This window comes from Gymnoscopelus braueri (genome assembly GCF_963280865.1).
Source record: "Gymnoscopelus braueri genome assembly, chromosome: 7".
Taxonomy (NCBI): domain Eukaryota; kingdom Metazoa; phylum Chordata; class Actinopteri; order Myctophiformes; family Myctophidae; genus Gymnoscopelus; species Gymnoscopelus braueri.
The window spans coordinates 37735459-37763120 of NC_137608.1; the positions used below are offsets into that span (position 1 = coordinate 37735459).

General features: G+C 40.9%; 1 protein-coding gene across 1 annotated transcript in view; it reads right to left on the reverse strand.

Moving 5' to 3' along the window:
- Positions 1 to 341: 341 nt before the first annotated feature.
- Positions 342 to 27662, reverse strand: part of antxr1a (ANTXR cell adhesion molecule 1a) — a 29437-nt gene continuing 2116 nt past the window's right edge. The window contains exons 2-18 of the mRNA XM_080432872.1: positions 26172 to 26243; positions 25649 to 25720; positions 22009 to 22090; positions 21608 to 21641; positions 21021 to 21100; positions 20194 to 20262; positions 19988 to 20068; positions 18870 to 18930; positions 17841 to 17939; positions 14407 to 14476; positions 14169 to 14247; positions 13908 to 14003; positions 11459 to 11500; positions 8979 to 9074; positions 6998 to 7165; positions 5061 to 5141; positions 342 to 2295 (exon numbers count right to left, since the gene is read on the reverse strand). Of these exons, the coding sequence (XP_080288998.1) occupies positions 1864 to 2295; positions 5061 to 5141; positions 6998 to 7165; positions 8979 to 9074; positions 11459 to 11500; positions 13908 to 14003; positions 14169 to 14247; positions 14407 to 14476; positions 17841 to 17939; positions 18870 to 18930; positions 19988 to 20068; positions 20194 to 20262; positions 21021 to 21100; positions 21608 to 21641; positions 22009 to 22090; positions 25649 to 25720; positions 26172 to 26243 (1714 nt within the window). The 3' untranslated portion in view covers positions 342 to 1863. The remainder of the gene's footprint in view (positions 2296 to 5060; positions 5142 to 6997; positions 7166 to 8978; positions 9075 to 11458; positions 11501 to 13907; positions 14004 to 14168; positions 14248 to 14406; positions 14477 to 17840; positions 17940 to 18869; positions 18931 to 19987; positions 20069 to 20193; positions 20263 to 21020; positions 21101 to 21607; positions 21642 to 22008; positions 22091 to 25648; positions 25721 to 26171; positions 26244 to 27662) is intronic.

Genomic DNA, 27662 nt, shown 5'->3' on the forward strand with positions numbered 1-27662 from the left:
CACATATGTTCTCGAACTCCTGATGGAATGTTAAACATAGGCTAGTGTAATGGCTGCTTTTCTATTTCAATGTAATGTTAGGCCTATATGTCACAGCCAGGTAAACAATGAATCCCTGAAGGCACAGAAAGATAAAGGTTCTAGACAGTCTACATCTTATTTTTCAGTTGTTTACTTTTATCTTAAATTAATCTGATTTGTGTACATGTGTACGGGTGGAAAGTAACAAACAGTACAACATCTTCAGTTTTCCTTAACATTTAAGACATGAAGCATGTCTGTTTATTAAAGAAGGATCCAAGTAGTCTGCAACCAATTTCAATGAGATTCCTCCACACAATGATCACAGGACAGCTTCACTGAACTTGTTGCGCATCGTCAAAGTAGGCTTGTATCATTTCATTTGTGCATGAGTACTGAATAGAATTGAATCTTATGTGCAATACCAGACATCCTTTTCAAAGTGTTGTTAGTGAATCTGATAGATAAGAAAGCCAATTTTCCACGAGATGGCTTCCACTCTCTCGTCAATGGATAGGTATACCTGTATAGCCTACTGTCTAGACTATAATAGGCCTGGTCTAAGGGATTGTGGGGTCTCTGCATGCTCCAATAGCTGGGTCCTGGAAGGCTGAATTGATGTGATGAATTGTGTTGGTTGGATAGCTGTTGGTCTCACTGTTTTGTTCTCTCTCTCTCACACACACTCACTCACACACACACAGTTATACAAAATTAGTATACAAAGTTCAACTTCTGTTGAAGGCCATGGTTGCATGAAAATGCCACTATTCCATTATGAAATCTTTCAGGAAGCAGCTTGATGGACCATAAGCAAATTATTTCAGTCATCGGCACTGCCAGTTTTTGTATCATATGTTGGTCAATCATGTATGCACTGTATTACAATTACCCAATTATTGGGTAAGTGACCTTGTACACTCATGTGCACACTGTATGCACAGAGACCAAGAGAAAAAAAAACTTATACTAGCGAGGCTAAGGTCAATACTACTGAGTCAAAAAGTTGTGAGGACAGGAATATAATAAACTGACATTTTAGCTTAATTGCATCACGCTTTCTGTATATTTGATCATTTGCAATGTTTTGTTTTTTTCCTGTAACATTAAGACTACACAATAAAAAGCTGAAAAACAACAGATAAACAACATTGTATAAAACTACTTTTGGAATGCAAAAAAAAGAAGAAAGAAATACAGATGCAAACACCATTTCATGCAATTGCTCATCTTCCTGGAATGGAATATGGATTGTTTTCATAATCCTTCTCCTACATACACTGTATGCAGAACACAATGTACATAATACATTTTCCCCTCATTATGCTATGATATGAACAGGAAAAATACAACATTACACACACATATATTTTGGCAATGTAATAATTTTGGAACCCTTCAACATTTACTCATCTAAGCCCTTCCTTAACCTATATCAACAGATGCATCGGATTCAAGCCACTCCTTTGCTTGCCTTCTGAGTTTGGTGTGGGGACGATGGGACCTGCAGCCTCCCTGCACACCATGGTACGGTAAGGACATGTTTTTGAGCATGCTGGGTTGCTCACATATGAACTGTCCATTAGGAAATGTCTGTGTTCAAGCATATTATCAGTTGCACTGTTGGGCTAAATGTGTACAAAAGTCACTGTAGACAAATAGCTTATTTCAGTACTCCATTTGCAAAGCAGTAAAGCCACAGCGTTGACCATGACATCAGCCAATCCTTTCTGGCAGATAAAGTCAAGGGTGGTCGACGTGCGCTGATAGCTGATAGGACTCCATACTGCTTTTTTTTTGTTTAACTTTCCATACGACTTGCTCCTTCCCACTGCAGGAGCTCTACGGGGAAGGCCGTGGTGGCGGGCGGGAAGGTGGCGGGGCTCTCCCGGGGGGAGGCCCCTGTGGGGCCGGGGGCAGGGAGCCAGTAGGGGAGGCAGGGGGTGGTTCGGTATGAGGGGACATTGGTGAAGCGGGTATGTGGGGAGTGGTTGGAGGAAGAGCCCGGGTAGGAGGCGGAGTGTACGGTGGAGGTGGGCTGGAAAGAGGCACAGTGGAAGAGATGGGAGGTGGCATGGGAGGCAGCGGTGGCAGGGTGGAGATAAATGACGGAGAAGGTGATGACGGAGGGCTGTTGGGAGGTGGTGGGAGCATGCCCTGTGGTGGAGGTGGACTGCAGCTTTTAGGAGGGTTGTAGATGGGAGATGGATGGTGGCTGTAGTGTGGATAACGAGGAGAATTTGACTTGACCCGGGTGAAGTTTATGCATCTGCCCTGTAAACGAAGAGAGAAAACCAGAAGTTGGAGTCACAAGGCTATTTTCTCGGATATGAATAATAATTTGTACCATAATTGTTTGGATGTGTTGTCATAGAAAGAATGCTTTGGAACACTGAGATTGCATAGTAAATCTTTCTGACAAGTGCTTTCACACATTGTACTGACAAAGAACCAACACAAGTTGAGTCAATTAAACTGAAAAATAATGGCATGTAGGATGAGATGGGTTAATTTGAAGGTAACATGCAAACCACTGTCTTTTTCTCTTCCATGGTGCAGGTAATTAAATCCCCCACAAAGAGCCAATTTTCAAAGAAAAACAATTATTCCCACACACACTGATCAGCTCTGCATTTAATAATACTAATGATAATCGATTTTTCAGTGGCAAGGGCCTTTCTCAAGAGAAAGAGGAGAACGAGAAAGGTCCTTAAGACCAAAATGTAAATCTATTTTTAATAAATCAATGCAGAGGTGATCAGATCTGTGTGCTGAATAGGCTGTGGCATACCATGCCAACATAGTCTCAGGAATGAGACTTTTTTGTGCATGTGTGATCAAATTACCCAAAACATGTTATTTCAAATTCCGTATGCTTGTTTGACTAACAGTACAGTGGGATTTTACAACCGCACTGTTATTAAGCTTTATTAGTTTTGGTGCATGTGTTGGCAAATGTTGGCTCTAAACTAATGTAGTATTATTGAACCCATAAGCCGGACGGACAGGCACCCGATTGGCTAGTTCCAGTCTATAGCCTAGCAGAATACATATCCCATTGCCTGGAGGGACGATCTCTCTGCAGTTATTAATTCACCAAAATGACATAGTTGTCGTTGACCGACTAGAAAGATATTCGAGAATTGAGGTCCTTAGCCTGCACAATCTGCTGATTGACCTAGTAGATTGTGTGATTAGCTGCGGACAGACACACACACGGGTGAATGAAAGATCTCTGTCTGGCAATGACACATGCTGTGAGTTTTTATCATCATGGCTGATGTCACAGGCAAAATATTGTATGTCTGATCCATTTTAATCAAATAATATCCCAGGACTATTGGGGTGGGGTGATAGGGGATGACAGGATGGTCAGGCCCGTCCTTTTAGTAGTCCCTCTGGGACAAATGGTACTCTCTAAGAGAAAATACATGCACAATGATGCATGTGGAACAACAGAGGTGGAGACGGTAACTCATTCAAAGACTTCTATTCCCTAAGAGGGACTTTGTATGTCATTGATTTCTGTGTAACTATGAGCGAGAGCATGTCTGTGAGAGAGACAGTTTTGTATAACTATGTATACTACAATCAGAATGAATCAATGCAATTCATGTGCAGAAAGAATATATCAAAAACAATGACCTACGAATCTGAGAAGTCTGTTGCTGGTCCCAAGCAATCCCAGCTGGACTGCACGGTGTCTGTTTTATTTATCATTGCCAGCATTTGAAAACCAAAACCTCTGTAGCCAGTCATCAGAGATCCAGTGATATGTCGCTTGACAAGAACCTGGCTGGGTCCTCTCAACCTCTCTCCACCAGAGGAAGTGGGATCTTGCTGTCCCTTCCCTTCCCCCCATCGCTTCATTCATTTAGGGGAAGTTATAAAAGCACTGCTTAGAGATTCCTAATTGCAACCAGAGAAGGCCTGTTTACTGCAAATGATCAAGGATACTGCAACACTGCCTCCCTCCTTGTTTCCTGTGTACTAATGAAGAGCTTTATGGAGAGGACTCAATCCGGTTTGTTTTGCAGTATTTAAAGAGAGCGCTCATTTTATAGTGTGAAAACGCCTTATGATGAGTCTGGTGATAGTGAGCTCCAAGTTGGTTATATACGTTGACTTTCTGATTGTTTCTTTCACATAATATGTGACCTCCCGGATGTAAGGTCCCAATTACACAACTGCGTCTTTCTTAAATGTATTACATTTACCACCCAGACGAAAACAGTTACGTTAAGAGAGCAGGATAGGGTTCATTAGGATTATAGACAGGTGTCTGTCCAGATCATCAATTCCTCATGTGCCTTCACGCTGAAGCTGTCTCCAAGAGTTTTCCTCACCGCATTGTAAAATAACGAACGCAGTGTGGCTGATTTACTGTATGCACTATGCAGTAATTTGCTATAGGCAGTAAATCAACCAGATTAGTTTAGAAACACTGACAAACTGTTTACCAAACATAATTTGCTGTGAACTAGCCAACTCGGAGGAAATGGGCTGTCATTTCCAAATTTGCTGGCAATGCATACTCTTCGCGTTAAAGACTGACACTTTCAGCCACAGTGAAAGATTATTTCATTACGAATTTCCTTTGGATAAGAAGGGGTTGGTACACAGACCTTTCTCAGACACAGCTTTCGACTGCTCTAAATCCTCCCCCAATCACAGACTACATGTTTGAAGGTCAGATATTAGTCTTACCCTCCAGTTGTGATTTGGGGGAAGTTACATTTTTACCTTTTTTCATAATGACTTCAGCAGACTCCTTTACATGGAGCTGTGTTGTGGCCAGACTCTGCAGTCTAAATGCCAACCCACCACAAGCTTTCCCATCAACCTCCATTTCAATGCATGCTTTATTGCTCACAGCTGCTTCATTTTCACAAGATTTTATGTTGCTAAAGAAATCTACCCTCTTGCCAAATCTCATGTCAAGCCAAGAGTTTACATCACCACTAAAAACAGAGACTGAAAAAGATGCCTAGTTGACTGGTATTTAATGCCTATTTGTGTGGCTTTCGCAGAGCTCTTACCTTGTCTCCTGGATATGGTCTCATTACAGATACACGGTCATAACCTCTCCTCAAAAGCACCCACAAGGCATCCAGTTTGCCCTGCAGAAACGGAGAACAGACAGTTATAACACGTTCTTCCTGGTGAACTTTCTAAACACCTTCATTTAAACTTTAAAACTGATTTTCATGAAACCGACTCTCAAAGACAAAATGAAAAAATAAATCAGGTATTTGTTGATATATTTTATATTTTCAAAATGCCCAGAGAAGAGTTCTATCTTGTTCAAGATCCTCGAATATCAAGACTCCACAGTGTCATCCAATCCATCTTAATCTGTTAGAGTGGACCAAAATCATCCAGTTATTTGTGAATTCGGCACAAAAATGTGAGGAGGGTCTTAGAGAAAAGAAACAAAGCTGTTTTTCCTCACAAAACTGCTGGCTCTGCAGCTCTACTCCCTGGAGGTCAGTCCAGCATGTGTCTGGTTTCTATTAGTGATCTCCTGCTGACTGGGAAGGCTTGGAAGTTGGAACAATGCCTTTATCCCCCGGCCTTATGTCCTTGTAAGCAGAGTGTGTATGCCAAATTGCCAGCAGTCACCTAAAAACCATTACCTTAACACGTCATCTTGTTGTTCTATAACTGTGCCATTTCGTTCTTGTACGTATATCTGCGGTTGCTTAACACTTAAAATGGAGCAAGCTACAGACTTCACACATGTATTGGTATTCCCATATATGGGCATACCGGTTGGATCGGCGGTTCTGTACAAACTGGATCTGCAACACAGATGTGGGCATATCGGTCGGATTGGCTGTTCTGGACAACCAACGACTTGACCCCGGGCACCGCACTCCCTCGAGTCCTCACCGATGCGTGCGCCGAGTTTGAAGTCGGTCTGACCATATATAAACGTATCGGTTGGATCGGCAGTTCTAGACAACCCCACCATCTAACGCTCGACGATTCTAGAGATACACAAGTCTATTTATGTGCTGTTTTTGTTGGTGATAGAATTTAAATGTTACTTTCTCCTCTATTTCCACCTGTTGGTGGCCTATGCACGCCATCCTAGCACAGAAGGCCAGGTCCGATGTTAAAGGGATATTTCACTTTCAAACATGTTTAGGGTCATTTTAACATATACTCTGGCTTTAGTGAGTACCCCACAGTTTTTAAGTTGCTTGATTCAGTATTTAGATATTTGATGTTCCATTCTTATCAGACACGCCCCCTTACCATATAAAGCCATTGTAACTTCAAACTCCATTTTAACCGTCTTAGATTGATTGAAAACACACGTCCTTGGTTCTGGTGACTGATATTGACTTTCAAATGTGTGATTTTTTTTTTTAAACCTATATCTTTATGACAACTGAATTTCCCTTGGGATTAATAAAGGTTTATCTACTGTATCTACCTGTGATTCAAACCCAGGTCTCGCGTGTGAGAGACCAAATATATATTTTTTTATTTTAAACGTTCTGTTTATAGATTTTCTTTTTACATACTCACTGGTCATATAGATAGGCATGTACTGAAGCAAATAAATAAGGTATCTCAAAACAGTCAAGAAAATAAGGATAGACCAATATTAAGAGACCAAATATTTAACGCACATCCAAGAAGCAACCCCTGCTTGGCCACGGCATAATGGCAGATTTTGCCAACTAGCTCCTGTTTGAAGATATTTATTTCACAACAACGTGCAGTCTGAACAAGAGGTTGTGCTCAAAGCGGCACTTGCTGAAATAAAGTCCTTCAAACGGAACCTAACACTTTAAGCAAGTCTTAGTCAGCCACCGGCACTTGCTTTTTATCATAAACAGATGCTAGAGATCATTAAATCTACATGATATTAGCTTTTTTAGTTGCTGTCAGTAATTGCACCATCTGTGAAGGATATTTGTGGGAGTGGGACTATCCAAACATTGTCCCCAGACAGTGATGTTACCTTGATTGGTGAGTACCACTTGCGAGGGCCTGGGGGCTTGCGCATGCCATTGTTGAGAACTCGAGCAGGGAGATGTTCAAACTCTTGCTCAGGCATCTTCACCTTGGCATTTTTTGCCTTCTCCAGTTTGGCTCCTTCTTCAGTAGAGCCTTTCTCACCCCAGCGTACCTGAGACAAAGGACCAGTTGGTTTGGGTGACAATTTTATATGATTTTGCACGCACACTCCCTAGACTCTAGCGAGTGTGCGTCATTTTTCCCCTCTGCCCAGCATTTTTCTCATCAGCCTTTAATAGCGCCACCAGGAGGCCGAGTTTTGCAAAACCTATTTTTTGATATTACTCCTACAGATTTTGTCCAAACATCACGCAAATTGGTACACATTGTCTCTATAGTCAGGTGATCAACACGGATCTGTCAAATGTTTCATATTCCATCCTGATTGGCTAAGATTAGCATCTAAGGTTTGCAGGAGTGGCTCGTTTTGAACAAAATGCCTCAAATCATAAACACAGCGTCCGATTGCCGTGAAACTTTGCACGCACATTCCCACTAGGCCGAGGAAGACATGCCACCCTTTTCCATTGTCCTATTATAGTGCCACCAGGAGGCCGTTTTTTGCAACAAAAAATAATTGATATTACTCCTACAGATTTTGTCCAAACATCACGCAAATCGGTACACATTATCTCTATAGTTATGTGATCAAGACGGATCTGTCCACAATAACCTACCTGACCTGTGCTCCAAGGAGAACTTTTTCTAGTTTACAGTGTGACTTTGCAAACATAAGCCATATCGTGATAGTCTATTAATATCTAAATATTTTCATATGATTTTCATTACATCGATTTCAGACATATCGCCGAGCCTCTCGGATGCTACCTCTACTCAGAAAGTGCTGACCGTAAAGCAGAAAAAAATACTTCTGGGTCATTTTTACATACTCAGACTTTTGTGTTTTTAAGTTGCTTGATTCAATATTTAGATATTTGAGACTCATTTGATCAGGCACACACCCCTCCTTTATAAGCCCAATCAACTTCAAACTCCATCCTTACACTTATTGAAAACACACGTTCCTGGTGCTGGTGACTGATATTGTCCTTCTATAAGTTATTTCATGCATGGACTTGAGAAAATATTAACCTAATGAAATAACTCATTGAAAATGAAGTTCTCCCCATTCATTTGAAGGACAATAGCAGTCATCAAGAGCAAGGACGTGTGTGTTTCTTTTTAAATTATTCTAATGAGTGGAGTTTGAAGTTCAAATGTAGTATAAAATGAATATCAAATATCTTGAATCAAGTAACTTAAAAATGGTCTGGGGTGCATACAAAAGCCAGAATAGACATGAAAATGATCCGAGAAGTGTTTTAAAGTGAAGCCATCTGCTGAATGGACAATTTGTCTAAAAGTATAATTGGGAGCCAGAGTCAAAGGTGCAGTAGGTACTTTTAAAGTGTAGATAGGTAGAGGAGATGTGGCTGTTCTGTGTTACTCCTGAGCCATATTTCAACAAAACCTCTATGATAGGAGGTGCCCACTTCCTAACCTGAGCTACACCACCCGGTCTCATTGGTCCCCTATTTCAGTGGTTCTCAAAACTTTTCATGTCAAGGACCCCCAAATTAATGTATGTGTAATGTATGTATTTACATTACACATGTAATGTAATGTATTTGGCAGCAGACCCCCATCTGAAAATATTTTGTGCTAGGGACCCCCATGCAAGATGTGTGTTGATAAAATGCTAAAATGTTTTTAAATAGCAGATCTATAAGCTTGGCTATTTTCAAGTAGCCGATGTATATAGGGTTAAAGTGGTTAAACTGAGTTTGATGCTATTTTAACTAATATTGCTGGAACCCCTTCAAAAACCCAGGACCTCACTTTGAGAACCACTGCCCTATTTCTCTACCATCTAAGCCATGTTTCTTCATTGGCTTTCTGTCTACTAGAACTTTAATGGATTTTACCTCCATTCTTTTGATTCCACCAACTCCTCTTCCTCCATAGTAGGAGGCGTCCACGGTGGGCCACTTCTTCTTTGGGTAGTCTAAGTCCTCGTCGTCCTATGTGGAAGTGATAGAGAAAGCACAATGATATGAATGTGTTTTATTATATTATGATACTTTATGATAATACTCGGATCATATTTTTCAAAGAGTTACTTGACTGGTTCAATCACTCCCCAGTAAGTAAATGCTCACTTAATGTTCATATAAGTTGGTTCTATAAGCAAATTACTGTTGGTCACTGAGCAACTCTGCTAGTACAGTACACTGCCTCTCTTTTGTCAAGTGAAAAGACCTCTATGTCTCTCCCCCTTCGTGTTTGTCAGGTCAGAGGAAATTACATAGCCTGCTAGACCACTGCTGATGTTTGATCTCTTTAATCGACTGTGTCTGATTTGCAGGACTAGTCTAATCCACCAGGACACACTTTAGAAGAAGCGCAGTGACAAATTACAGAAGAGTGCCAGATGTATTTTGGCTTTTGTCATTAATTGATCAAGAATTTAAATCCTGCCTTGCTCCATTGTGATGTATTTTCATGTTGTTAAAGCAGTGTTTATTGGAAAATTATTGTCCCAGAAAGAATTTTGCATAATTGTGGTCCGGGTAAGTAGCCTTGGGAACCAATCCAAGCCGTGTGGCACATAGGGCAGTTGCCGATCTCCTGTTTCTGTAGCGTGAGGTGACTTGATGTACAAGTACATCCCCCAGCCGTGATGTACAAGTACAGCCCCTGGACATGACACTAGTATGTCGCAGAGTCTTACCCCCAATCCAACCTTTGATGCTGAGTGCCAAGCAGGGAGGCATTGGGTCCCATTTTTATAGTCTTTGTTATGACCCGGATGCAAAATATAACTCTGACCTCCCAATCTCAGGGCCGACACTCTAACCGCAAGGCCGTGGCCACTGAGCTGGCATCCGGATGGTGCAGGTTCAAAGTTTGTGACCACCACCACAGAGACATGGGGTTGGAATCCTCCATGGTGCATCCGGCTTGGCCAGACGCTCCAACGAACACAACTGGCCGTGTTTGCAACAGCGAAGCATGGCGGGGAAGCCGATCTCTGTCACTGCACTAGCGACTCCTACAAGGTTGCTCATGGTGTCTGTTCAGCTGGGTGCGTAAACTGAGAGGAAAAGCGTGCTGCATGAGTTATGTCCTCCCGGTGAGGCTACTCGCCATCAGGTGAAAAGAAGCACACTGGTGATATTGTAGTGAAGAAATGGAAACCTATTTCTCCTAGGGTAGTAAATACCCTCACAAAAACATATAGTAATCCTGGTCGCTATACCGCCTCCCCCATGACAGCCGGGGCGCCTGATGGAGGGGAAGGGAACTGGTTGGAATAACGTGTTCCTTGCACGCGCTATGTCCTACCGGGGAAACTCCACCCTGTCAGGTGACAACAAGGTCTGTTGGCTCTCAAAAAAAAATCTCCATTACAATATCACGTATATCGGAGGGTACGTGTGCTTAGCCTCGCGTAGCCAGACTATATCACTGCGTGGATATGAGTCTGGTGCGTCCATGAGGACGTTTTTTTTCCCCAAGGGGCGGGATCAAAACAATGGCCCTCGACGCAATTGGTTAGACCTACAACCAACTACCAATTACAGTCTCCCATATTTGAATCCTGGGCCCTGATTGGTCACCCACGTCTTCTGGAGCAGGAAATGGATTCTCTTATGGAGCGGTGCCAGACCCAAATCGCAGAGTGCCATTTTTTTTGGCACTCGCAGATTCGTCTGGTCCCAGGCTAACGTGTGCTCGTCTACACCCTTCTTAAAGAACTACCAGTAGGGGTCAGCATTGATAAGGTACTACAGTACAAGGGGGGGATAATGACTAAACTGGGAGAAAAAGCCAAAAATAATAAGTAATAGCAACAAAAACAGGGGGCGGGGTGTTTGGCTTTTGCATCTGGTTGTTTAGAGGAGTGAAACAATGTTTTGATACAGCCATGGTGATGAAATAAAAAAGAATCCTTTTAGTTAAGCGCATTTCAAATTAAAATCCAGAGAGATCCAAGAGACTGCTATGGAAGTGATTCAAAAACAGATGTCTGTAAGAAAAACACATTTATAGTCAGGATGTGATCACTACTTGATCTTGAAAGGGCGCTGCCGATATTTGAAGAAAGTGAGACTTTCTTCTTAGAGTTTTTTTTGCCAAGGGGTGTAAGTAAATACCACAGCTCTTATTGAAATGATTATTGAGTTTTAAAGGTAGGGCAGTCATTAAATCATCCCGGCCATAATCATCCCATTACTCCCTCTAACCATCTGCATTTTAAAGTCTCACTTGCAGACTGATACTTAAAAAACAATTCATGCAATGGATGCAAGCGATGTTAATGGTTGAAGAAAAGAATTGCGAATTATTTGTGATATTGTAGGCAGAAAAACTGGAAAAGATTCAACCCATGTATGCTTCTTACCGAACTGTCTTCTATAACTGGAGGTGGAGGCTCATGGATGATCTGACAAGAGAAAGAAAGAGAGGTTATGTGAGGGTTAAAGGAAGCAGGGTTTGTTACACATTAAGAGAATCCACAGAAACATGAATCAAAAAGCTTAGTTTTTTCTTGTCGTAATACGTTCAATGTGTATCACACAACATTGTTCAAGAATGCCTGAGGAATCTTCTTTTGTCTTTTTCTTTCATTCTTTTTTTTATTTTTTGTGCTATTTACAGCGTTTATGTACTGACCTAGAAATCTGCCATCCAGATTCTTTTTGGACTGGTGTTTTTGATTAGGTAGTGAAAGGGAGAATGGTAACTGACCCACAAATGCATTATTCTTACCACTGAAGGTAATTCTGGAATACTATGAATAGTATTGACTTGAATTCTGGCTATTTACAATATTTCCTTCCATGCTTCTCCAAAGCCTGGAACCCAAACTGATGTGCCATGGTAACCTAGCATCACTTTTCTAAACAGAGCTGGGCATGGATTTCAATTGAGAGAAACTGACGAGAACACAGAAAGTAAGGACAAAGACAGCCAAGTAGTAAAGAAACTGACATCTTTCTCTGGCTATTCACAGTTTTTCTGTTTCCAACATTGTAAAAATGTAGAATGTTAAAACGACGCTAGATTTTTTGAGCACTCTGCCTGTTCTTTTTTTCATTGTAAAATATATTGTGAAGACAGAATTCATCATTTTCTTTTTGTCATTGTAAAAATGGATTGTGAAGAGAGACCATTCAGATGGGCTGCCGCCTGGGGATAACAAAGTCCAAAAGATTTAGCTTTCGTTTTCTGGGCTACTGCCAACCTGCCAAATAATAGTTGATAGCAGCGTATCAAGACAAAACTTATCTCAAGTGTGTGAATATGCCGAGAGGCGAGACCTGGGAGGGCTTCACAGCTGTGACCCCCAGAAACGCAAATTATTTCAACAGCAGCATAATTACTTTAACACTACTCCTTCAGCAGGTGACCTTGACCTCTCGTGCTAATGGAGCCAACGTCATCTGCCTTGGAGCCGTCTACGTTAACACACAGACCCTAACCCTCTCACCATGGGAATGTTGTTTAGGTTAATAAAAGATGCCCTACAGGGGCGTTAGCCAGACAAAACAGAACTGGAAAAGACATTGTGCCCGCTACTACTGTCTGTGCACCATATCACTGCATTCCAACAGTGTTTTACAATTACAAAACTGCTTCACATGAACAATGTTATGTAGGTATTCTGAAAAGGATTAGTTTTTCATGCATAGGTAATCAGCTACAATATAACTTTCACACTCTTCACAAGTTTCTTTTCGGGATGTCTTGGTTATACATAAGGCAATGTTCAGAACTCCTTGTCTGTTCAAAGTGTTGTGTTTAGTGACGTCATGCATGTAGTGCATAGAGGTATAATATAACTAGAGGGCGGATTGCCCCGCCCCCAGCTATCATTTCAATGAATGTGCTCAGTGGCGTCTTGAAGCACCCGGAAGCTTGCCGGAACTTGGAAGTAGAATTATTGAGTCATTTTTGGGGACACCATAGTTATGAGCATGCGCACTAGTGTCCTTTTTGTGTGAAATGAACGCGAGATATTTATTAAATACACTCGAGATGCATATTTATATGTAAAGGCATATGTATTTATGTATAATATGTTTACATATTTATATATAAATATCTCTCAGTATGTTTTGCTCGTGCATGTATTTCTCCCCGCCTGGCGGCTTCAATGTTTCTCAGCAACTTTGATTGGTCTCCGTTTGAGGGCGAAGACAGACGGACATACTGTACAGCAGTAACCTCGTGTCACCAGGCTTTCCACCGCGGAGGAAAGCCTGGTATTCATTCTAAAACTGAGTCGTGTGATCCGGTTTAGAAAAAAGAAAAAAGACAGTCGTGTTCCGGTTGGGTCGCATTGTTTTTGTTCCCCACATAATGCGAATCAATTAGTTTAGACTCGCTAGTCGCGCTACAAGTTAGAATAAAAGATGGACATACCAAACAATTATTAGACCAAACGAAACTAAACGATTTAACCAAACTAAACACATTTTAGACTAGGGGAATCATTTTGAAGGTACACGGCACCGGAGGTTCCGGTCGTGTGTTCCGGCCACCTGATGACGTTTTTTCCGCTCCAGACCGGCTCAGAATCCCGAAAATGGTATTGATCCCAGGCTAGCACCGCAGGGGTTCCTAAATGGTGTGCCGTGAGTCAAGTCCATGTGTGCCTTTTGGATTTTGTGACAACCACACATAATTATTGCAATATCTAACTATACAAAAAAGTTACGAATATATATTTTTTTATTTACTACATGAGTACTTTGTGTGCACCTCATATCCCAATACAGAGACACATTATATAACCCTCAAAAATATGTATGTGAACAACAGTGTTTGTTTATTTTGGGATTACTCACCACGGTGCAGCAGAGAGGCCAGAACCACCAGAGGAGGATTAACACTAGGAGTAGCATCAGGATGAGCAGAGCTATTGCCAGGATGGTCCCATCGGACTGTGAAAAACACACGGATCTCAATAAGCCTCAAAACAATATCTGAATAATCTAAACTAAGCTGGTATTCACTGATAAAGAAATGGGTTAGGTGAAATGAAATCACACCTATACCATTTTGGGAGAAATGATTTGAGCTGTGCAGGCATAATGTACAGTACTCACACAGCCCACTGTGGTAATGGTAACTGAACTGGAGATAAAACTGAGACCTTTGTTCATGCTGACATAGAGGTTGGCTGCCCTGAAATTAACAGAGACATGTATCAGCCGCCATTGATGCAGTAACAATGCAGCAAAGACAAATAGGGTATGCAACTACAATTATCAGTATGTAACTGATAATTGTCACGTGCAGCCGGTATCATGAGGAAACACACATTTATTTAAACATGGGACTTACATTCCCTCATCTCGGAGTATCGGTGCAGGGCAGAGGAGATATGTATCTTCTACTACCAAAGGCTTCACCACTAGAGCAGGAGAAGGAAAAAGGTCATAACGCAATCAGAACACCAGCCAGACATTCCACTCTTGTCGTCTTGTGGCACAAGACAGTACTTCCAGTATCCACTGACACTGCTTTCTTCATTTGCACACTAAAGAATAATAAATAACAAACTTCATTTCATATTATGCCAGTATTTAGCTGTGTTTTAGTTGAGTTCACTGACTGACTGATGAGCTTCAGTTGACGTGAAGTGTATTGGACACGGAGAGGACAAACCGCTAATGTGATTAAAGCAGACAAATTATGTTAACATAATCATATGATGAAATTCAGATGAGGAAATTAACCTGACAAGCTTCAAACTGAGCGCTGAGTTGTCTACTGTCTGTCTACTCTGCATGCATTTGTATGTCTCTGACAACACCAACAGAGACACTGTGAAACACAGCTTTTATTTTTTAGGTAAATCTTGGTTCTTCTGTGTCCAACTGACTGAGGCAAACGGATCCGGTAAGCATTGTCGCCCCCCCCGGGCAGCCTGTTTATTCTGGCTGAAAGACGGCATACCCCAGAACTGAGGAAATCAACGCAAGCACCGCATGGGACATGGCTGCGCGTCTCTAAGAAACGCCATGCAGTTCATCTCTGCCAACACCCACCTTGCACTCTGAATGGCCTTCCTGTTATTAAAGGAATATTCAGAGGGCTGCGGCCTAATACATGCGGCTGAAGGACTAACAACTTAAGTGCTGAGATATCATGTTTCTACCATTTAATCCCTCTGGGGACAAAGATGCTGAAACACACCTCTGCTTCGTGTCACAACACGTTATGTCACCCCTCTTGATTCTCTTTACTGCTCTGTTTGCTCCCAGAGCACAAGGGGTCAAGTTTTATTGAGAGGTACAGACACGCACCCAAGGTTTAAGCTTACTCAATAAATTGCATTGAATTACATATTGCGATGACCCTGTAAGACCGATCTTTGAGAGTAACAAAGTAGACGTATGTATGTATGTCGCCATGGTCACATTCCATGGTCGGAAATCATGCTTGATTTGTTAAACTAGAGTTTATTGACACAAGCTAATTGATGTTAAATGAAAAATAATTCAGGAAAATAATACTGTGATTAATTTGTCATATTCCTTGTTATTCACATACTACAGATGTATGTTGTTCACTAAGCCATCGCTCTAACATCTGTCACCGAAATAATGGAATGCTCAGTATCTCTCCCTGCCAAAGACCATAGTGTCTCTGTCTGTTTGCTGCCACTTTTTCCTGGAGACATTAGACTCAAACATCTATTCAGCTGCTCAACACATGTAGCTACACCATGCCTCTTCCCTTTTCGGCATTTTTCTGTAATTTATAGAACTGCTGTGGGGTAGGGTCAGGGAGAGCAGAGTACAGATTAGCTTGTCCAAAGTCTTGTTTAGCTGTACTGAAGCTTCAAGTGACCCAATTATTTTCAGTTGCACTGTGGAGTAAATACGTTCCACAGAATTTAGTGTAAACACAACCACAATGCTGGAGGAGGAGCATACAGGGGATAATGTGAGGGACATAAGGAGGTAATTTCACCTAAATTGCTTCCATGTCTACTGTTTGTCAGTGGGGGATGCTTTTAACCATTTGCTTGACATAATACCAGAGTACTCCTTCCATACAGTGAGAATTTTATTTCAGTTTAACCCATTAAGACCTGAGGCCGATTCTACAAAATATCTTCTAAATCCTAACAGTTTTTTGAAAACACGTATGTTACTATGTCAGTGGTTCTCAAACTTTTTCATGTCAAGGACCCCGAAATGTATATGTATTTGGCCGCGGACCACCATCTCAAAATATTTTGTTCCAGGGACCCCCAGAAGCAAATATTTGAGCAACAAATCTTTGCAACACACCAGCAACAATAATGTGCTGGTGTGCTAAGTACACTTAGCAGCGTGAGGTGAGCTCTGATTGGCATACTGTATCAGCATCAGTTGAGTAGCTCCATGCATCGTGATGCCTACACATCACCTACAGTGATCAACTAAGCTATTAACGTGAACTTTGGTAATGCTGCTGAGCTGAACATCAGCTGAGCTGTGTAGTGTGGGTAGCTGTAACACAGTGGGTAGAGAAGCTGTCTGGTAATCAGAAGGTCACCGGTTCGTCTCCCGGCCCAGTAGGCCCACCCATATTTACTGTACGTCTCAAAGTGTGTGTGAGCAAATCCTATACATACGCCAGGTTGTTGAGTGAACCAAAACGCGCGCTCCCCCAAAAATGGGCATCGGAATTCCATACATGCATGCTGTTCTATGCAGCTGGCCTCTTCGGTGCCATGCAGTAAAAAATAATATAAAAATATTTAATAATGGTTCATTGGTTCAGACCACATAGATTGTAATAAAAAAAAAATTGTATCAATTTGGCATTTTTGCAAGAACATGACCTGTGTGCTAGGCTGGTACCCACTGGATAACTAATTTTGGAGTTGAACAATTTTTTTTTTAATTTAATGCAATTTCTTTGGTATCAAAAGAAGGCCACGAGATTTCCGTCGTACTACAGTATAACCTATTCACAGTGTAACCGGTTTAATTTGGGCAACCCCTAGATTTAAAGATATAAATTAGGTTAACAATGCCTGCTATCCACATCAGCTTGTGTACAAATATTCAATTAACCAAAAAAATGAAAAAACAAACACAGGGAAAACTTGTTTGTGCCTTAAGGCTAATTAAGTCTTGCTTTGTTATCGGAACAGCACCTCCTGCAGCTATAGTGGTGTGCCTTCTAGGAAATGAGTTGAACAGCTAATTAGGCCACTTGAAAGAACAAGATGCCCCCCACCCCTCTCCTTGTGTGTGGTACAATATCCCCTTCATCCTTTTATATTTGGCTCCATTCCAGACCCTTAAACCAAAATGTGCCCTTTAAAAACCATGCATCAATAACAACAATAGAAAACATGTAACGGCTACTCATTTGATCATGTGTAATCCCAGCTGTGTTAATGACAAAGAGCCTTAATTTTCAGGAAATTCAGTCACGTATCAACAGATCTTTACAGTTTCCAACGCATGGGTTTTATATTTCCTGCTGTTTTTAGTTGACAAGCTGATTGTTCCAAATTCCTAACCCACTTATCAGTTTCAATGTGTATATCCAGGTTTACACACAGGATAATAGACATAGTTTTTAGACAAACGTGTTTTAAACAAACATGTTGTCAGCACAGAAGTTATTATTTGATTCATCATTATGCTTAATTCATACTCTGTCATACGACGATGTTGTGTGCCGGAAATAGCAGCTCTACTCAAAGCGTGGCAGTAGATTGACTGTTTTTGGTGTGCGACACCAGTATACCCAGTTGGTTTTCCACTCACTCTTAGTAAGGGTGTCGTTAATTCGGAAGCTGCACAGGACATTATCAACATTCCGGGCATGTAGGAATCCATTTCCTCTCACCACCACCTGGAAAGACTCTGCAGGGGTGAGGACCGGAAAAAACACAACAGCAATTTTTTTTAGACATGAATGTACAACTAAACTAATTTAGCCCGACAACAAAGATAAAGCAAACTTTATTATCCATAAAGTTTTACAGGAAATTTGTCTTTGGCACTCTGGCAAACAGTATACAACAGACTGTAAAAACACTGAATAACATAAAATGCAATAAAATACAAAACTCATAAAAAAAACATTCCCATAACAACAATGATCATGTGTTGTGGGGGTTGGGTAGGGGGTTATTTTCTTTTTTAATATCCACAGTGGAGGGCACAAATTAATTATTTTAGTTAATGAGACCCTAAGCCTCCTGACTGATGGTAGCAGCTCGAAGGATGAGTGAATCGGGTGTTAATGGTCATCATGGACCTGAACCAACCAAGCTAATCGTCTCCTCAGTATGACATTCAAGCAAGAGTTCACAAACCCATGATTTTCCTGGCCACAGCAGCCATTAAATTCATATTCCCACATTGAATGCCTTGTGAAGAAAGATGTTGTGGTCAGTGAGACTGCTGTACAGACGTGTGGGTATAATGTCTTGGGCCCCTCTGGAGCCAATCCCACAAACCTCCACAACATGTCATATAAATACTTTTCTTCTGCAACAAAGAAAGTGGTCACTTGCATATATTGCAATGTGCTATGAGTGGATAGAAGTAAGCAGTGGGGAATTGTGCGTTCCTGAATTTGCTGAAGCCGATGTTCGTGGTTAAAAATTATTTAAGGGCAAATTAAGTTACTGCTACTGTGTGGATGTTATTTACACTGGCCCTGGAAAAGAAGATTGTGTTTGTACTTCCTGTTGTATAATGAATAGGCTTAAGATGTCTGATTTAGTACAGAGGAGCCTTTGGAAGACAAATGAGAACGGAGACAGAAGCTCCATATTCCTGTCTTACCTCCTGCACAGATACTGGAAGGCTCTGCTGCAAGGATTTCAATACAGGACTTCTTCAGGATCTGCAGAGGTGAAGTGAAATTGGTTGTGGATTAGTAAAAGTGATGACTTGGAACTGCACCATTCCTTAACATTTCAACCTGGCATCCCCATTTTGGGCATTTTTTTCTTTCGAAATGGCGATCTACAAGACTCCATGATTCTGAGGAAGATGTAGTTACATTGAAACATCAGTCATTGTTTTCTGTATACTCCTTAAATAAAGAGGCTTAAAGTCGTCCGAGTTGCTCCAGTGTCCTCTTTTATATTTGCAGCCGATCTACAAGCTCACAAAGTGTCATGACGATCATGTGACTCATTGTGAGCTTGTAGATTTTCGCTATTCATTGTATGACCAAGTAAAATTTGCGATGCTCATCCAGGTTGTAAGGTGACTACCATCTCTCCTTATGCTCTGCATGCATACCTATATGCCTTATACCATAGGAACGCATGCACTATAAGACAGAAGCTGAAATTGATTTACGACCCACTGACCCCATTTTCTCGGGACAGATCCAAGGGTTTTCAGTTCAGCTGCTAATGTGCTCCATATGACTGTCAGCTGCCTGACCTTTAACCCTTCTTGACAAACCCCCTTAACCGTGCGACAATGGCCCCTGTGCCGCACGACAAAGCCCTGTTTTTCACCCCACAGTCTTGAGGACACGAAAAATAAGTCAATACTGCTGAGACTGGATCTTAAGGGATACAGTGAACTCTCTTTGATCTTTTCTGGTTGGATTCCAGCAGCGAGACATCAAAAGTAGGGAAGTCACAGTTTGGCAGATTTTCCTGGAATACTCTCCCTGGCAAGACTTGATGGATGGAATAGTGATGTTTATATTTTTCAATTTTGTCCCGCTTCCTGTATGCTATTTGATCAATTGCGTTAACGGACTGAGAAGAAGTCACAGTGATGGGAAGACTGATATGAATTCCATGTTTCCAGAATTATTTCCTGTGGACCTCCAAAGCATGTTGCCTTGAGCATTCCACTTTACGGCTGGCTAGCACTGTGTATTTATTATCTATGCTCCTCGGCCATGTGTGTAGGCTAGGCAGACTTGAAATTCTTACCGAATCAATGACCCCTTGCAAAGCCTCAAATCCATCATTCACAGGGAAGACATGGTCCTTACTATCAGCAATCTTCGCCAGCTAAATAGACAACAGTGAGATCAGAAGATTGGTGATGTTAAACATTGCTCTCACTAACCCTTATTTCATTAGCTGCAGCACAACCGTCATATGAAGTACAGTGTAAAACGTAGTGAAAAACACACCTGTGTTTCATTGAAGTCCTTCACCCCCACGCAGTAAACTGAGGCACCCAGACTGCGGGAGCGGTTTGCCTGTCAGGTTATTCACAGATAGTGAAAAAAACAGGAAGACTCAACACCTGGGTTCAATTATAGTATACATTATATTTCAAAACATTTACCACATGCTTGTGTTGATGTCCTCCAAAATTTTACAGAATGTTATGCAACTATTGCTGAGTAACACTATTTAGTGACGCATTACAGTCAGGCTTGTGCTTCAATGCCAAAAACACAATCCAAGCCATTGCTCAACAATAGTCTTCTCTGGAAATTGACTTTACTGTTGACAATGAATGACTGACCTTGCCATCATGCATCTTTACACGCTACCGTATATGCTCACTTCATCAATATCTGAGTTGCTCTGCTGTCCACACATGTCTCAGGGCACCCAAAGCTGATTAAACAGTTTTGACTTTGCGTGCCTGCACCTGCACTCCCTGAACAAATAAATCACTGTTGTCTGTTGCAGATGTGGGGAGAACGGCCGTGCCTGTTTCATTCACAGGTCAGACAGATGTGATGTATAAATCTGAAAGACACTTTGACCCACTAAAGAGTGGGGATCAAAGTGCTGATGTATAGGGTGGTAGCATTTCATCTGTGCTATCCATCACATGCATAGTCTCTGTTTAAAGTTTCTGTGCCCCCGTCAATCACCCATATCTTTCTGCTTTTCTCTCTCACCCTCTCCCTATTATCTATCCATCTGTCCTCTCTCACCCTCTCTCTCTGTCTATCCATCTATCTATATTTCTCCTCTCACCCTCTCTCTCACTTAGTTTTACCTCTCTCTCAGCATAGTAGAAGAGATCCTCATGTAGTTCTCCATCTGTAAGAGCTATGATAACACTGGCAGTGGGATAACCTGCAGACACAGACATCTGGTCACACATACTGCAATAATTCTCTTATCTTTGCCTGTGTAACAGCCATGTTTTTATCTATAATAAACAACAATTAATTATTGCCACTTTGTAATTATGTAAAAAATAATTGGAATGACTTTCCATAAAAATATTTTTCAATTTAACTTTAATCACATTCTCAGCTAAATTACATTTTAAAGATTATCTTTTGCATTTCTACTTAATTTTTTGATGAGATTCTGAACAAAGAACCGGGGCCAGCTGTTTCAAGGACTTATTTATGTGGTACTTACTCAGTGATCCACCCGGGCGCCCCAAAATCACATTTTGATGATACATCATTCCAATTGATTGCAGAATATACTGGGAAATAGCCACCCTCATTCAATTCTATCACATTAATGTTTCCAGGTCAACTAGCAAATCCAAACTGGCATACTAACAGAGACATACAGTAAAAAATAAGCATTTGAAATAAAAGCAATAAAAGTAAGCGTACTACACACCTTCAGTGTTTCCATAGTATATCTGCTCACTGGCCTGTAAAAGAAGAGAAGTTGGATTGAAACGCTGCACTCTGGAATAGTGTACTGTAAAGTAATTCTTCCCCATTCTAGTTTTGGCTCCTAACCCTGAGTATTTGTGTCTGTAGCCAGAGTTGAGATACAGTAGTCAAGTCAATTCACCTTTATTTATAATAGCACAAACAACAGGAGTTGACCCAAAATGCTTTCCAGTCGAGGCAGATGATGATAAAACAAAAAGCATGATCACCACTATAAATCATAATACATAAAAGCAAGACTAAAGTGTGAAACACAAAAATCGCAAACAAATTATAAAAATCCAAAAGCAAGGTAGCAAAAATATTATAGCTTGCAGTAGACACAAAAAGCACATTGCTCACCCTCTGGATGCCCTCGTGCATAAAGGTGTCTCCCCCTGGAAGAACCCTCTGAAGCTCATCGAGACCTTTGCGAATGCGTTCCCTGAACCGACAGACAGAAGACAGGGTCATTCATATTGCTGAACTACCTAAGTCAGTCAACTAAACTGGCAGCTTTTTACATCATTGATGAGCTCTGAGTAAAAGGGCTATAATTAAGTGATGTATTGTGATGCGTAAAAGTACAGAAATACTTACTTTAGTACAACATAGTTATATACCATTCTGTGTTGTGCATGTATACAATATGTGAGAGCTACATGAGCTACATAGCCCGCAACACTATGACTCAGACATATTGGTCGGATCAGCCGTGCGACGCAGGTGTGAGGGCCGCGTAGCTAGAGTTTCCAAAACTCTAGTTTTGGAAAAAGTCCATCTATAGATTTTATAAATATTTAACCAATGAAACGTATTGACAAGAGATTGTAACTAAATAATTACATTTGATTCATTTGAACACACATTTACATTTCCTGAAAAGTAACTGGTTTGGACAACAACAATTTATGATTTATGTCATTTGAGAAAGTACTGTCCTTCTGTAACAGATGATGGACATTAGAAAATATCGGTTGGCTAATGGATCGGGTGTGTCAGGCAGACAGTGAGGAAATGAGCCCTTTGTACAATAAAGATAGCAGGAAGACCATAAACAGTGAAAAGGTTTTGTGACTGCTTGGAAACTGAGCCTGAGGAAAGATTAGACGTGCATGCAGCTCACGATGTGCTGCAAACCACATGTTGAAGCACTTGTCCACTTGTCCAGGCTGACAACCACATAGATGGATCAGCATATGGGAATGGATCAGCCAAATAATGAGGGACTTTGAGGGATTTAACTATGTCAACTGTGTGTCCCTTCTGATGTCATTCTCACTCAATTATTAGAGATATCTACAGCTCAAGGGGGAAAATGTGTAACATTTAAATTGAAATTAAAGGTAGGGTAAGTGATATTTTTTGGTCAAAACAAAAGTTTTTTTGTTAAAAGGTTAACGTACTATATTCTGGTAGTATTCATTGCTATAGAGTGTTTGTTCAATAACAGGGGTCCCCCATCTCTCCAGCTCTTTAATAAACAGAAAATACATTTTCAGGTGGGTTGCAAATGTTCAGCCAATCAGGAAAGAGTAGCGTACCCATTTATCAGCTTAAATTTTATATTGTTCCAGTTAGAATTTTGTCTGCTCATTTCTTTGAGACATCAATTCCAATTTCACTTGTTTATCCTGTATCCTGTATGAGTTCTCTCTCCTGATTGGATGAAATTGGTATCCTGAAAATGCATTTTCTGTTTATTAAAGAGCTGGAGATACAGGGAGACCCCTGTTACTGAACAAACACTCTATATAGCAATGAATACTATCAGAATATATAGTTATTGTCTCCGCCAGGCCGAAAGGCATGGCGAGAGAGTATGTTTTGCCCCCTGTCTGTCTGTCCGTCCGTCCGTCCGTGTGTCCGTCCGTCCGTGTGTCATTCTGTCTGTGTACAGCTAATCTCCGGCACCGTTGGCTTGCTCGCAGTGAAACTGTGCACACACACTCCCTGGATGCCACAGAAGAACCTCTGCCCAAATTTTTTGACATGGGTCTTTTATAGCGCCACCAGGAGGCCGATTTGTGCAAAACATATTTTTTGACAGTACTCCTACAACTTTTGGCCAAAAATCCCGCATATCGGTACTCAGTATCTCTATAGTCATTATGAAAAATATATATATATGAGAAATCTGAAAGATTTTTCATATTCCATCCTGATTGGCCAAAAATGGCTTCCAAAGTTTGCAGGAGTGCTCCGTTTTGAACAAAATGCCTCAAATCATGAACACAGCATGCAATTACCTTGAAATTGTGCACGTACATTTCCACTATGCCGAGGAAGAAATGCCAATAGAAAATTTTCAAATCAGCCTCATGGTGGCCCTATAACAGGCCGATTCGTGTTTTTACCTATAACTGCACCGATCTGTGTAAAACTTTGTAAGCGCACTCCCTAGAGGTCAAGGAAAAACCCTTGCCCTGCATTTTTCACATCTGCCTTTCATAGCGCCACCAGGAGGCCGACTTATGTAAAAAATATATATATATATTACTCCTTCCGATTTTATCCACATTTCACGCAAATCGGTACACATGATCTCTATAGTCATGTGATCAAGACGGATGTGTTTGATTTTTCATATTCCATCCTGATTGGCTAAGATTTACATATAAAGTTTGCGGTAGTGGCTTGTTTTGAACAAAATGCCGCAAATCATGAACGCAGCATCCGATTGCGGTCAAACTTTGCACGCATATTCACACTATGTTGAGGAGCAAATGCCACCCTTTTAACATTGGCCTGTTATAGTGCCACCAGCAGGTCTAATTTAGCAAAACAATTGTTTTGAACAAAATGCCTCAAATCATGAATGCAGTGTCCGATTGCCATGCAAGGCCTAAGAAGAAATGGCTACCTTTTCACATTGGCCTATTATAGCGCCACCAGTAGGCCACAATAACCTACCTGAGCTGGCGGAGACCTGTGCTCCGAGGAGCACTTTTTCTAGTTTAACACTTATTTTAACAAAGGAATTTTTTGTTTGTTTGTTTTACAAAACTGCTCTACTTGACAGAAATTATTTTGTGCCGGTGGCCGACACATGGTGGCGCTCTTATGTCATAATCTGGAGGGTGGGAACACCCTATACTATAGTATACTTGATAACAAACTGACAGGTGAAAAATTGCATCAAAAGTGATCACGAAAGTCAATCAAAGAACAAGATTTTTGACCAGGATTTCCTTTTTTTGTGAACAAGAGTGCACTTAAGACTCTATTCTGGAGCCCTCATTCAGTGTCATTTTGATTATGCTTGCACCTCTTGGTTCTCCAACACATCAATGTCGCTAGAAATTAAGCTTCAGAACTTCCAAAACAAACTGATAAGACTTCTACTCGGCCTTAAGCCTATGACCCACCTAATTCCACACTTTGCTAGTTTGGGATGGCTAAGGGTAGAAGACAGGGTTAAGCAAATATTAATGGCATGGTATATAAGATACTCAGAGGGACAGTGCCATCATACCTGTCTAACTACTTCTCCAAATTGAGTGACAACCGAGCCACAACACCAGAGGGAGCACCTACGATCTGGTACCCCCCACATTTAGCACAAACATGGGAAAACACTCCATTCTACTACTCCCTGACATCATCCATTAAAGGAAGTAAATCACTGGCTTCTTTCAAAACTGGCCTGATAAAGCATCTGTCAGAAAACTACAGGTGAAGATATACATTTAGATCCCCTTGAAATGAGGGGTCATACACTTTGTATTTGTTGATGACATGTATTAATGTGATAATATTCTATGCTCTGATAATGAATTGAATTCATAGTACCACACTGGTTCCCAGGACTTTTTTTTGTTATCCTGTTAGCCTACGTGTTTTACTATACCACCGACTGTTTACATTTTTGACTAAAAAAGTATTCAATCAATCAATCAATCAATATGGTCTGCCTATGGTCTTGAATCTTGAATCTTGGTCAATATCATTCAGACAGCTGAATAATAGCAGAGGCATTGTGTTGCAACATGTCTCCTCCTACCTGTCCTCTGTCAGCCTCATTAGAATCCTTCCTTCCGTGGAGAATACAATGAATGACATCCGCAACTGTGGGCTAGGATGACAAGAGGCAAGGAATACGCCATTAAGACAGTAGCAAAGAGTCTTGTCTGAAAACAGCAAATGGAGGTGTTAAACCAGGGGCATCTGTATTTTGTAGCCACATCTCGTCAAAAAAGTCATACTATACTATGTTATCGAAAGAGAAGTCATAATCCTAAAAAGAAAATCATACTATAATCAGAATTATATACAAATCTATATTTTTTGTCTCTCCAAAGATAATAATTTGTACTTCAATGGTTAAGATAGTCAAAACAATAGTCATGCTTATAACTGATTAAGCTTAGATAGCCAAGATGCCTTTACCTTATTATCCCTTATTGTATTAATGAACATTGGATGTTTAAGTTTATATTTCATTTCTTGAGGATGGGTACTGACTACTGGTTTATGGTTTATTATATCAGAATGGCTGCCATGCAATAATATTCTTTTTTCTTTACCTTATGAATTTATATGCCAGATGTTCTACAAAGTGGTAGATTTCAGTCCAGTGATTCTGCACACTCCCAGATCTATAAAGGAAAATGACAACGTGCATAGATTTTTGTCCTTTTCTGAACCAGCACAGTAATTAAGCATCTAATTAAGAATGAGCTGTTGCAAGGGTCAAATGAACATCGCAACTGTGTTGTCACTATAACAGCGACTTCATTGCACAATGGTGTCACAAAATACAGATTTTCAAACTAACCATGTGGACACTATGCATCTAACTTGAAAATGCATTATTTTCAGTGAGCAACATTGTGCAACCAAGTATAAATTAGGCTTCACACTCTCATACCCTAGATCAGTACAACATAAAGACCCTGCAGAACTGTTCTGATTACCGTTTTCAAACAGCACAGCTGTCTCGTGTACAGGAAAGGCTGTGACGTATGTCTCAGATTGCCGTCAATGTCTTTATAATGCCCCAGCAATGATCTCAGTGTTATTGGAGTCAGACAAATTAACCCTCATTATACCTCCATGCCAGAGAAAGCTTCAGAATTAGGTCAATGAGGCTGTAATATACACGTATCTAGCACTCAGTCCCCACCTACAATCAGCAAGCAAAACGAGGATGAGGCTGTTTATTTTCCCATCATGGAAATGTGCCAGTTCTCTGCAGGGCTGTATGGTGCCAGCTGCAAAGCTCACTTTTGTGTATCTTTTACTTGAGATTACATTGGAGTCTGCAAGCTACAATCACACTAATAGTTCCTGAATTCATGTCCTATCACTGTGTGGGAAATAAAGATGAAAGGATAATTGGATCATGAGGTTATTTATAGGAAAGCATTAGCTTTCAAATTGAATACATAGAAAACATGCTATTGTTATTCAGACTCAACAGTTGCAGCCAAACTTAAAATTGCTTGTCTTCCAAAATGTTGCCTAACAAGCATAAATTCCCAATTTATGTCATATATGTAGATCCCCCCCCTCCCCCCCGTACTTGCAACATCACTCAAACCACCTTTTTCCATTGTTACCATGATACAAGTCCCAGCACACAGCACAGACAGCCCAGCCAAGAGACTAAAACACTGGAACATCTGGCCCCAATGGAGAAAAGGTTGTGCAGGCAGAGAAGAGACACAGAAAAAAACACAGAATAGAAGGGACACTGCAAGATAGCATCATTCTGGCAACAGGTTAAGCTGATATTGTTGATATTGTGACCGGAGAAGTGGCGGAAAAGGTTTAGAGGAGGGAGAGTGAGTACAACAACCCAGATATTTTTGATTCATACTGTACACAACTGAAACTGAAATGTTGCATCATTTCTTTGACTGTACAGCATAGCCCTTGGTAACAATTACTCTCCATTACCCACTGTTGCCTAATTTCCCCTCGGCTAAACAACAGTGTTGCCACAGCCTGGAGTTGGCATTCAGATGTGGGACAAATGGAAAAAACATCACCATATGAGTAAGAGACTTTTAAAA